The sequence below is a fragment of the Solanum dulcamara genome, chromosome 4, assembly GCF_947179165.1.
Source record: "Solanum dulcamara chromosome 4, daSolDulc1.2, whole genome shotgun sequence".
Lineage (NCBI taxonomy): Eukaryota > Viridiplantae > Streptophyta > Magnoliopsida > Solanales > Solanaceae > Solanum > Solanum dulcamara.
Genome location: NC_077240.1, coordinates 20,133,464 through 20,146,595, shown reverse-complemented (window position 1 = coordinate 20,146,595; position 13,132 = coordinate 20,133,464). Strand labels below are relative to the sequence as shown.

The 13,132-nt window shown below is 32.1% G+C and overlaps 1 protein-coding gene and 1 pseudogene across 3 annotated transcripts; both read left to right on the top strand.

Moving 5' to 3' along the window:
* The first annotated feature begins 588 nt into the window (after nucleotides 1-588).
* On the top strand, nucleotides 589-3,235 carry LOC129884080 (S-adenosyl-L-methionine:benzoic acid/salicylic acid carboxyl methyltransferase 3-like; annotated as a pseudogene).
* A 5,612-nt stretch (nucleotides 3,236-8,847) lies between these two features.
* LOC129884829 (uncharacterized) lies at nucleotides 8,848-12,307 on the top strand. Of its 3 annotated transcripts, XR_008765987.1 has the most exons (4): nucleotides 8,848-8,950; nucleotides 10,599-10,916; nucleotides 11,038-11,125; nucleotides 11,863-12,307. XR_008765987.1 is itself a non-coding variant. In XM_055959107.1 (3 exons), the coding sequence occupies exon 2, from the start codon at nucleotides 10,616-10,618 to the stop codon at nucleotides 10,874-10,876; it is 261 nt and encodes an 86-aa protein (XP_055815082.1). In that variant the 5' UTR covers nucleotides 8,848-8,950; nucleotides 10,599-10,615; the 3' UTR covers nucleotides 10,877-10,916; nucleotides 11,863-12,307. The 3 variants fall into 3 exon arrangements, 2 of the variants coding, with proteins under 2 accessions (XP_055815082.1, XP_055815081.1); XM_055959107.1 differs by lacking the exon at nucleotides 11,038-11,125; XM_055959106.1 differs by lacking the exons at nucleotides 11,038-11,125; nucleotides 11,863-12,307 and having other exon boundaries at nucleotides 10,599-11,034.
* The last annotated feature ends 825 nt before the right edge of the window (nucleotides 12,308-13,132 follow it).

The window sequence follows — 13,132 nt, the reverse complement described above, 5'->3', positions numbered from 1 at the left end:
AAAGATATATGATAAAAATAATAGAAATAAAATGAAAAAATAACGATATCAAGAATTTACGTAGAAATTCTTTTAAATAAGTGTAAAACCACGGGCCAAGAGGAACAACTGATATCACTATAGTAAGAAATTTTACATTGGGTAGTCACGAGTACAATACTTAAAGTGACCACAACACACTCAAAAGAATTAATACTCTTTTGATTTCCCACCTTACTAAAATATCGCCCACACTCTATTTTTCTTCACAAACTATTTTTTTATAGTCTATGGTATACCTCACTTTGCTCTCTAATATTTTTTTTTCTCTATCTTGGTGTACATTCAAATGAGCCACAAGCTCTCAATTTATAGAGAAAGAAAGAACATGCCTATGTCACTGATGACATACGTCAATATTACAATTTCAACAAAGTGTGCTACAAATCTTACCCAACCTACAAAAGAAAAAATAGCCAAATATCTGTCCAATGTATAATTGGATTTTCAACTACATATTTTATCTTTATGGGAGTCCTATAACCCTCCTGAACCTTTTATTTTTTTTATTTAGTGATATGGAAGGTGAATGCACCTCTTCTAGGCGTGTAGAAAGCTGCGTAAAACTCCACGTGGAGTCCAAATCACTTTCCAACTGTAACTAAAAAGCTATTAAAAGCTTTTTATCTGGAAAAAAGCTATGATTTCCGGTTCTCTTCTCTTCCTTTCTTCTTCCTCTTTTCCACAATTTTTCTAAAAATCAAGCTTTCCACCATACACGAAGCTTGAATCTACTTGTCACTGCTTTTAATTTTATCTTTCGCTACAAAATTCTCAATTTTAGGGTTCGCAATCTTCCCCAATTTCATATTTAGAATTCGAAATTTCTTCACCTATTTTCTCGCTTTTGGTGTTGTACGAAATTTCTTCTTATAACAATGGATAATAAGAAGGGAACTAACCTTAACTCAGAGAAATAGCCAAGCAACTTTAATCGTCAACCAAATTTTAATCGTCAAAACATGCGAAGGGATTTCAAAAGTCGTGGAAGAAGAAGCAGATTTGAGAGAATGGAATTGAATGAAGAAGAAAAGGGTTTGAGAGAATGGAAGAGGAAAAAGGTCCGAGCAAAAAAGGGAATTAATTAGGAGAAAAGGGATTTCAAAAGTCATGGGATCCCAGTCATATGTGGCCAGCGCGTGTAAATAAATATTTTTATTTATCTAATTTATGTGGACACATCACCGTATAAGGGTCATTAATAAAAAAGTTAAAAGGTTCAGTGGGGTGATAGAACTTCCGTGAAGATAAAGTGTGTAGTTGAAAATCTGACTATACATTGAGAGGGTATTTGACTATTTTTTCACCTACAAAATCTACATTTCTTTCACATTTGCTGCATGCCAATTAATTAGTCAATATTTGTTGCATGCCAACTTAAAGACTCATCTTATGCTCTCTTTCTTGGAAGCTTGAGAACTTGAAGACTCATCTTGTGCTCTCTTTCTTAGAAGCTTGAGTGCCTTTCCCCCTTTTTTTTCTTTGGGAGTATGGAGATTGAACTTAGAGTCTAAAGAGTTCAGGTTGAGCAAGACTAAGATATAGTACTTGGAATATAAGTTTAGTGACATACCAACAAGATATACAGACGTAAAAGTGAGAATTAATATAAGTCAATTCCTAGAGAGAAAGTTTCAAGTATCTTGGTTCAATAATTAAATGTAATAGGTAGATTGACGATGATACTATACATTATATTATTGGAGTGGAGTGGATGAAATTGTGGCTCGCATCCAATGTCTTGTTGTGAGAAGAATTTTCCACCAAGACTTAAGTTTCATACCTTTATTATATATTGTTCCATTATCTACCTAATATTAAAACACGCCTCCATGTTGAGCTGTTAAGTTTTCCTCCATATCAAACACCCTATATGTTGCAATATATAAAAGAACTCCTATGCACAGAGAGATAGATCCAAGAGAAGAAAAGATGGATGTTGCTATTGTTCTTCACATGACTGAAGGAATTGGAGACTCTAGCTAGGCAAAGAATTCTCTGCTTCAGGTATCATCACACAGTTTTTTCATTTCTGTAAATCAAATATTCAAATTCTAATAATATACACTTGAATTATGTATAACAAAAGGTGATCCTCATGACAAAGTCACTAACAGAGGAAGCTATGTCTGCTTTGTATCGCAACCTTTCTCCCGGAGAAATCATATGCATTGCGGAGTTAGGTTGTTCCTCTGGACCTAACGCTTTCTTGCCAGTCTCCCAACTCATTCAAACTATTCAAGAAGAATGCAAAAACAATGGCCAACAATTGCCTGAATTTCATGTTTTCTTGAATGATCTTCCTGGCAATGATTTTAATACCATTTTTCGATTGTTGCCAACATTCCATCAAGATTTGAAGAAACAGAATATGGGATTATTTGATCCTCCAAATTGCTTTGTCGCGGGAGTTGCTGGTTCATTCTATACTAGACTTTTTCCTTCAAAAAAATTACATTTTGTTCACTCTTCTTACACTCTTTCATGCGCATACATATATGAACTTTTATTTTTCGAACCCATTCCTCAGATTCCACTTGTGAAATTAGACTGGTATGTTGTCGTATTTAATTTTGGATGATATATAGGTGCCTGAAGATGGAATTAAGAATAACAAAGGGACTATTTATGCAGCAAGTACAAGCCCATCAAGCGTATTCTGAGCAATATGAAAGAGATTTTGGGACTTTTCTCAAGTATCGCTCGGAGCAATATGTCACTTCATGTTGGAGCCTTTGGCCATCGCGCTCAAAGACTTGGTTGCAGAGGACGTAAAACCAAATTAGTCATGTTGAAATTTGTAATTTTAAACATATGTATGTCATGACATTTTTACGACTATATATAAATGGTCTCGAATGCAGGGTCGATAGAAGAAGCGAAAGTGGATTCATTCAACTTTCCTGTATACTGTCCATCTCCTGCAGAAATAAAGTATGCAGTTGAGAAGGAGGGATCTTTCACCATTAATCTCTTGAAAACTTTACAACACCAAATGGATACTTGTGAAGGTTACAATGAGGCACAGAGTGTAAGAGCTTTTGCTCAACCTTTACTTGTTAGGCATTTTGGTGATGCTGATAAATTGATGGATGATGTTTTTAATAAGTGTAGAGACATCTATGACAATATTATGGCCAAAGAGAAGAATATTTTCACAAATGTCACAGTCTCTTTGATTAAAAGGAGCGACTAGCCCAATTCTATATGTCTCTACTTTTTAAGTTTTAAAAATAATCACTTGTCATGTATAGGGGTGTACATTAACCGGGTTGGTTCGGATTTTTTACAAATCAAACCAAACCATTTGTATCGTGTTATTACATCTATAAATCAAACCAAACCAATAAAAATCGGGTTTTTCGATATCAATTTTTCTCGGGTTTTTCGGGTTTTTCGGGTTTTTTGGGTTTTTTCGAATTTCTCGGGTTTTTCATAGTATCTAATAAAAAGCACAGAGCAGTGCTTCTTAAAAAGAGTTCTAGTACAAAATATCAACATATAAGATGGAGGCAGAACACTGTTTGAAGTTTTAACTTTATAATATAACTTTATAAGATGAGTTTTTTTTGTATATTATTTAAATGGGCTTCTCAAGTTCAAATCTAAATGTAAGAAAGAAAATAAAAATTATGAAAAAATTTTAAAAAATATTTATAAATTACATTTTAATAAATATTTTTATGTATAACATAATTTAAAAGTAGTATATCTATAATCGGGTCGGTTTGGGTTCGGTTTGACTTTTTTTAGTTAAAACCAAACCAACCCTATAATGGTCGGGTTTTTTTTTCAAACACCAAACCAAGTCAAACCAAACCACTAGTCGGGTTTTTTTTCCGGTTTGGTTAGGTTTGTCGGTTTGGTGCGGTTTATCGGTTTGCCCTGTACAGCCCTAGTCATGTAATAATACTCGAAATCAAAGATATCTTAGGAAGTATTTGTGCATTAAGGTTTTCTTCTATTGCATTCAGTAGCAATTGAACTATGTCATTTATGATACCACATGATATATTATATACAGACAAGATATCATAGATCGAGGACTGATAACTCATTCCTACAAAAACACTCGATAGTCAATCTTCTATGACACCAAACCTAGTATATATCATATATTGACAGACAAAAATGGATCCACAAATGCACTTTCGGGTGCTCGAGCTCCCATTAATATCGTTGTAAAATTATTTATATATATATAGTAGTTTCTTCAAAACATGACTATGTTAAACCTTCAACACCCAGTGATCAAATCTCATATTGGGTGCTTGAGTCCAATGGATAGTTTGAAGGATGTGTCTTTAGCAAAGTCAAGGGTTCAATTATCACTAATAACAATTATTTACACAGTTTCTATTTTTCTCTTCCCCCACCCCAATATAAACTCACATGTTCTACTCTTTTTACTTTTCTTGTATACTTAACTTTTAGTCCTAATTACATTTTATGAATTTCTTGTGACATGAAAAAATTAAAAAGTCATGTCCAATCACTCTTTTCTCGAGATATTTTGGCTACATATTTAGTTAAGAAATCCTTCAAGCTAATTTTTTCGCTCAAAAACTAAAAGTTCCTTTTTTTTTTTGTAATGATAGTATTGATCTTATTTTTTCTCATTAATGTTTTAAATATCGTGTTTAAATAATTTTCTACTAAACAAATGAACACTCACAAGCTGAAAATTCTGAATCCGCTGTTGATTACAAATAATTTTTCAATTGACAAGGTGTATTTTTTTCTCCTCATATCATTCCATAAGAAAGTTTTTGTAGTAAGTCAATCGTCTTACACACCGTTACAAATAAGGCATTAGTATCCCTCATTTTTCTTAAATTAACCGATTTCCCTTTTTTTTCAAATTTCTGATACATTACTCACCTTCCTGATACATCAGTTTTTGGGTGTAAGATAATTAATGTTTGTGAGTTATTTATGGATAGTAACGTAATTTAAGTTATGATTGATTGTTTCAATCAATTAGAGTGCTAAATAAGGTAAAGAATCCTTTTAAGAACAAAACAGTTATGAAGATCAAGGAAAATTCTAAAAACAGAGCATCAGTGCGGAAAAAAAATTCAATTCAAATTTCAATTTTCATCAAGCGATTCAAGATAAATATCGCGATACTACTAATTACATGTTCTTTACAAGATTAATCATTCAAAATTTCTCAAAACATCTGAAAACAAGAGGGGCAGAAAAAAATGCATTTTTTTCTAAAAATAATCTGCGAGTCGTGCAAGGATCACAGATGGTATAATTTAAAATGCCTAACAATGTCAATGCTCTATGAGAAGTTATGGTATCAATATCATCAGACCATTTTTGTGACTGTAGGTAATGTCTTCAGAAGTGACGGGGAAGGTCGTCGCACAATGTGATTGAGCAAAATTATGAATGTTAAAATAGTCAATGCTCTATCCTGATGAGCAGTTCCTAGAGAAACTGGGACAACTTTTTACAGTTTTAGAGGCTGTATTTGATACATATTTCAATTAATCAGAATAGTATTTGAATATCAATAATTGATACATGGATGGTTGGTAATTATTTTCATTGTAAGTTACTTGGTAGTGATGTAAATTCAAGTTCGACAAATGAGGATAGCTGATACATAATCATTCGATATATTCGACATATAAAGGGTTGATACATTGAAGATTGTTTTATTTTTTTCAACTGAATTGTGGTTGATACATAACATGTATTGATATAGGTTGTATATGTATCAGAATCATTAAATATAGATACATGGGATGCTGATACATAGACAATATGTATCAGAATAATTAAATATTGATACATGATAATCTGATATATAATCAAGATGTATCAGAAGAACTAAATCTTGATACATGAGATTCTGATACATAAACAATATGTATCAGAATAATTAAAGCTTGATTTATGAGATGTTGATACATAAACATGATGTATCAGAATCATTACATTTTGATACATGAGAATTTAATACATAAACAAGATGTATCAGACACACTAAAGGTTGATACGTGAGGTGTTGATAAATAGACAAGATGTATCAGAAACATTAAATATTGATACATGATAATCTAATATATAATCAAGATGAATCAGATTCATTAAAGCTGATAAATGAGATTCTGATACATAAACAAGATGTATCAGAATCACTAAATCTTGATACATGAGATGTTGATACATATACAATATTAGAAGCATTCAAGTTTGATAAATTAGAATATGATACATTAACAGTATGTATCAGAAGCAGTCAAGTTTTATACATTAGAATATGATACATTAACAGTATGTATCAGAAGCAGTCAAGTTTTATACATTAGAATATGATACATTAATAGTATGTATCAGAATCAAGAAGCAGTCAAGTTTGATACATGATAATATTATATATAAACTTTCATCTTATATTAGAGTTTCATACATGAGAAAAACTTAAAAGTCTGGTAATTGTACATTCTTCTAATACAAAATTCAAAAAACAAAACTACTCGACGTCCATCGGTTCTCCTTGACTAGGAGATATGAAATCTCTCTTAGGTTTTTTAGGATCATTGTTATCGCTAACATAACCATCCTTGGCCTTCCGACAACCATAATTCCACAATAGTGTGGCATATCTTGAACTGAAGAATTCGGCATGTAGTCCAATATTTGGAATAGAAATTCCATTCTAAAATCATCAAGAAAATTAGCCCTATATGCCGTGCCGAATCTCAATGGGTGGGACGGGATCTTCTTGATGACGTATTTCATTTTCTGCATTGACATGAAAAATGGTTAAATACAACTTGAACTTTATACATAAATACGATGTATCATATGCATTAAAATATTTGATACATGAGATTCTGATACATACAGAAGATGTATCAAAAGCAGTAAGGCTTTATAAATTATAATCTGATACATAAATGTAGATGTATCAGAATCATTAAAATTTGATACAATAGAAACTGACACTTAAACACGACGTATCAGAAGTAGTAAATCTCCAAAAAAATGGCATTTAAAAAAACACTATGTATCATAAGAGTTAGCGCTTGATACATGATAAGCTGATACATAAACGATATGTATCAGAATCAAAAAACCTTCATAAAAACTTAATTAAAAAAAAACCTTAATTGAACCCATACCTTTGGGAGATTAGGGCATGTTGTAACCCCTTCAATCTTGTTGTCTAGTTCTTTGGGTGCATGTTTAACTGGAGCTTTCGACTTCAATTTGTCACGTAGCTTATCCATCACTGCTGGATCTTTACGATGTTTGGATCTAACCTCGTTGTAACCTTTCCAAGATGAATCAGAACCAGGTGAAACAAGAATTCCTTGATTTTTATTCGACTGTTTGAGACCATGAACGGATTCCATATGTATCATTGAAGATATGAGTTACAAAAACAGAAAGATTTACAGAAGAAAGCAAATGATATCAATTTTAGAAGATTTTTCAAAGATTTACAGAAGAAATCAAATGATACAAATTTTAGGAGAAATCAGATTGAATGAGGATGAAGTGAAATTCCATATAAGGATAAATTAAAATATATCTTAGTTAGAACCTTGAAATTGAGTAACAGATGTACTCATAAATTCAAAATCTCAAAAACTGATGAAGAGGAGCGAATTAGGGCGAGGATTTAGGGAGGAAGAGTGATGTATCAGTGAGGGAGAGAGAGTTAAAGGAAAAAGAAGAATTTTAGAAATTTTTTGGTATAATAGGGAATACAAGTAAATATGGTATTAGAATATGTGTAAAAGGGTAATTTTTCCTTTTAAAAAAGTAAAAACTACATACTTGATACATTATTATTTTAGCTACTATCCTTCATGTGCGCACTATGAATTGCGCTCCAATGTAACAGCCCATAATTCATAGTGAAGAGGTAAATGACATCATGCAAGCTTCATATATCGATCAAGAAATCATATATGAAATTTCAAATTTATGATCTCATTTAGGAGATTACCTGTTAAAAGCTTTCTTGTATTTGACTAAAGTGATTGAATTTTAGCTAAGTTATTTTTAAAATTTTGGTCCAAAAAATAAGAATACAAGTTGAAATTAATTATCATTTCATTTAAGAAAATAAAATTTAAAATGCAAAGCTAGATAAAACATATGCAACTAACCCTTGGAAAATATTTCACCTGAAGGATGATTTTTCGATTATTTTTTCTCCCACTCTCATATGCCTAAAAATATATATTCAAGCTCTATCACATTAACATCGAAACGCAAAGTAAAATTATCTCAAACAACCAAGCTTAGGAATGTAGTTAAAATAATAAATAATATAAGTGTATAACAATAATCTCTCCAAAATTAAAAGTTTTTTTAGATAATTTAAATGATGATAATGAAAAAAAGATAAAGATTAAGATGTCAAGGAAAAGGTGAAACTTATCAAATTCAATGTTTATACAAATAAATAAATAAAATACGGACAAATTAAAATTAATTATTTTTTTTATATTCATTCATTTTCAATCAATCTAAATTCAATTCATTTGTCATCGCTATACTAAACTATCATGTGGTCTTATAGGTAAAAACACATGAAATCGATTAATATTCTCAAAAGCGACTAATGTTCGCTAAATTTTATTTGTAAAATATGTATTTAATAGATAAATGCATAACAACATAAAGTGTGCAATATGTCTGATCAAAAGTTAAAGTGTCAAAAAGAAATAGTATAAAGTTTAAGGGGGACATTGATGTATTTGGCCTAAATTTTGGGAGAATTAGACTTTTATATCAAACTACAGGTAAGAAGTGTTATTTTCAAATCTTTTGGGTAAATAAATAAACGTTTGCCCATTTACATTACAAATTACAGTAAGCTCTCTAAAGCTTCAACCAAATCGCCGGCGACTGTTGGAGTTTCTCCGGGAAGCAAAAGGTAAGCTGTTATCAGATTTTGTATTTTGCATTATAGACAAATTCCTATTGATGGGTATCCAATTCTTGGAGAAGTTTCATGTTTTAACATCAGCATTCACTACTGCCTACAAACTGTTTGATGAAATTCCTAAGCCAATTTGTCACCTTCAATTATTAAATACTTACTATTTGATTGAATAAAATGGACCATTATAAATTGTGGGTATTCTGCATTTTGTTTTTTCATTCATTGGAAATGATTGAGTTACTCTTAATTGTTTGCTCAATTTTGTTTTGAACCAACATAAACTAGCATTTTGTTTCATTATTTGGAAGTAATTGAAGTACTGTAGTTTTTCTGCTCAATGTTGGGCTATATTGTTTCCATAAGCTTACTCTGTTTCAGATGAATGTGAATCTCCATTCCTGTAATGCAACTAATGGCATGAAAGTGAGAAATCATTCTAAAATTTGTCTTTTAATGAAAAGATGCTATGGATGAAACCATGTATTAAGTTGTTCCACCACCTGGCACATTTTGCTAGGGAATAAGTTTGCTCTTTCTATCATCAACAAACAACAAAAACATACCCATTGTAATTCCACAAGTGGGGTCTAGGGAGGGTAACATGTATGCAAACCATTCCCCTACTGTTATGGGATAGAGAAGTTGTTTCCGATAGACCCTCGGTTCAAAAGAACAGTTTTTGAGGCAGAATTGCAAGAAAACATGACGCTCGTTGTATCACCCAAAAGATAATAAATACAAAGAAGAAGGTTTGAATGCATTACATTAGTTTATGTTGGTCTGCTTCCAGTTTATTTGGTTATTCCTTCTTGAAGGATTAACTCTAGTAAATTTTAGTTCAAAAAAATAAAAATAAGTGCAAAATAAAAAAGATAACTTGAGAGAGAGATTTCTTTTGATTGTTATTGTTGTAAATAATGGAATAGCAATGTGTTCAAAGACATTCTAGTTGGTTTTGAAATTATATTCTGGAATTATCAGTTCATTTGAGGGTAGTAAGATGAGGAAACTAAAAGTTTTACAACTTGTGGTTAGATTTTCAAATCGGCTAGCAAGTTTGGCCAAACTACTCTTAGATTTTACTTTATGGGTTGTGGTGCAATATGAAAAAAAAAGTTGTTTATAGTGTTTAAGTTATCCTTTTCTGTGCTAACCAATTTCTTTTAGTACAATTGGTCATGATTATAACAAGAAAGTTTCAATTTTGTTCATTTGGTAATTGTTTTTCCTCAGCAATGTAATTCATTCAGGTCTGTCATACTTATTAATTTTTCTTATTTATTTGATTCATCTGCTCATTAACTGTTGTTTCTGTTTCTGTGTATATGCCTTAACTAGACATATGGAAATAATGAAACTAGACAGGTAACCGTGTTCTACACATAACTCGAGAGATGCCTAACACCTTCTCCCTTGATTAAATGAACCTCCTGAACTTAGAATCTCAAGTTATTAGACTTGAAGAGTCATTTTAAGGGCTCTCTCTTTCTCTTTTCCTTTATTTTTTATTACTCATTTAAACAAAAAAGTAAAATAAATTAGGTGACCGGGCGGCTCCAAAATAATTAGAACGGTAGAACCCTTAGGAGTTACCATATTGTCACGCATATTTAACCTTTTCTTTATTCTTAAACTCAAGGTGTGCGACCGAGAGAAATGGCACGAGGGTTGATATGGGCTACAGCAGAAGACTTGGCAAAGAATAGGGGAAGAGTTCTGTCTTTGTATAGGCAAATCTTGAGGAGCCTTAACTCACCAGCTTTGCCATTAAGCTTAGCAGTTAGACTTCAAAAGAAAGCTGAGGTCCGTGCCATGTTCATGTTGGGTTCCGAGGAGCAATCTATTCATAACATTCAAGATCTTATTGATGCTGCTGAATACTCTCTTTCCATTTTAAAAAAAGGCAAAATTCCATAGCACATTCAAGTTTGTCAATATAAGCCCGGACAATTTTCTTGTGAGTGCAAAATGTTGTCGAAAGGATCTTTCGCATATTATTACTTCCCTTTATGCTTATATAAATCGTACTGTTTCATTCAGCTGAAGTTGAAGTATGTTGGTTTTTCTTTCTTGTACAGTGGTCTAAATTTGAGTATTATCAAATGAGAAGAAACAAAACATCATTCTGATGAAGAGAACAAGATAAATAACTCATAGAATTCCAAGGTAAATAAGTAAGGACAGAACAAGAATTTATATTTAACTGGTAGCTACTAACAAGAAGACAATCCCATTCTCTTAAATTTGCTTGATAGCATGTATATGTTGTCAGCTGCTTTGCACATGAACTTTTGTTAACTGTAAAGATGGATCAGCTACACGAAAATTTTGTTTGGCGCTCTCTTGATCTAGCAGTCTATTTTGTTCACACTTGGAGGTTGCTATAAGCATGTTGCCATTATTTTGTTCAGGCAAGCTGTTATTGTGGGAGGCTTGGAGCTCCTTCTCTTTGTAACTAGGGGTGGTCCGGTGGCAATCACATAAACTGTCCATTTTGAAAGTTCCTAGATTTTTCTCACGGTGTTTGCATAATTAGTTGAATTTTAAAGTGTATAATGAACAAAATTTAGCATATTTGAAAAACATTGATAAGATGATCAACTACTTGCAGAAAACTAGCTACACTTGAAATTCCAATTACAGACGGGATCCCAAGCTTATAAACTCATTGAAAACTTGATGCATGTGAATAACTTCAGCTTCTGCATTTCTCATAGTTTTCTGTTTTGGCAACTTTACTGTAATTATCTCCCTATTTCTTCATAAGTAATAGCACTTCCCTTGTGTACAACTCTAATAAAATGGCAGTATCAATTCTATCAGGGGTACATGGACATACATGATTTATTTTCCTACGAGTTGCAACCTGTCATTGACTTCTAAATACTGACATGTATGAACAGGTTTGAAGCAGATCAAAGTGATATCTAGTACTAGCAACTTAAAAGTCTTTGCTGAAGATTTCTCTTGTGCAACATGAGTCTCTAATCATCTCCAAAGAGGCTTCAGCAGCCTGTAAATTATACCATTGATGGAGGTAGACGATATATGACATTATTCTGTTGCAGACTATACACACGAGGATATCAGTATGCGTCTGAATTATTTATCATTTTTTGTCCCCTGCATACAGGCTGAATTACAGAGATGGAGAATGACACAGATGTTTATATATGATAAAACAAGAAGTTGAGACCTGAGAATTATTAGTATTTGTAGTGATTTCTTCTGTTTTGTGCTATCAAAGTGTTATTGATGTGTTTTATGTGCATTCCAAAGTTAGTACTTTTGCTTTGTTTGATACTTGGCTCAACTGTTTCCTGATGTTAAAATGGTTTATTTCGTATAGATGCTATGTTTTTTTAAAATCTGGTAAAGGCCCTGTTTTAAGCTTATACTGTATGTACATTTTTTTTAATAAAAACTTATTAGAAATTTCATGAAAACAACATAAAGTGAAACATTTTAAAAATATTCTGAAATAAAAAGGATGTCATATGAATTAAAAACTTATACTGTGTGTACATTTTTTATAATTATTTTACGCACTGAATCGTGTTATTAGGACATCACCTCAAAACTTCTCTAGGCTCACTCGAATTCTCTAAAATTATTGTCGCACTTGCGTGGAATCCTTCAAATATGCTCTATTTTTGAAGAATTCGAGACACAATTGATAACATTTTCGAAGAGTCCGAACTTACTACTTTTGGTTGGACCAAAGTACTTATGCCCAATCAACACGCCGTCCATTCATGTAATAATCTGTTCGACAATTCTTCCCGTCAAAGTCCCTTCAGATTCATCTGAGTCCCAATTACAGTGAACAGTTTCAATTTATGGAGCTCTGAACAAGAAATCAAATGTTATACCGACCATGGCTTCTTACCTGTCTTTAATTTTTGGTTGCACTGTAAATTCTCAAGACCCTTCTGTCTTTCATAAACTCCAGACCAGTAAATCAATCAAACAATTCAATTCTTTGATCACGAAAACTAGTTCCCTACAGCACACCCAACAACCCCTTTGCGCCAAAATCATATCTTTATGTTCTTCTGCAATACCTTCTAAGGACATGAGCTATATCCACTCTCTTTCCACTCAAATACATGACTCAGATATCCATCTTTATAACTCCTTAATGAGATGTGTCTTAAGTTCTAAATGTAAGGA

Coding starts and splice junctions, on each gene's coding strand:
- LOC129884829 (XM_055959107.1), top strand. CDS start 10,616: ATGGCACGAGGGTTGATATGGGCTACAGCAGAAGACTTGGCAAAGAAT.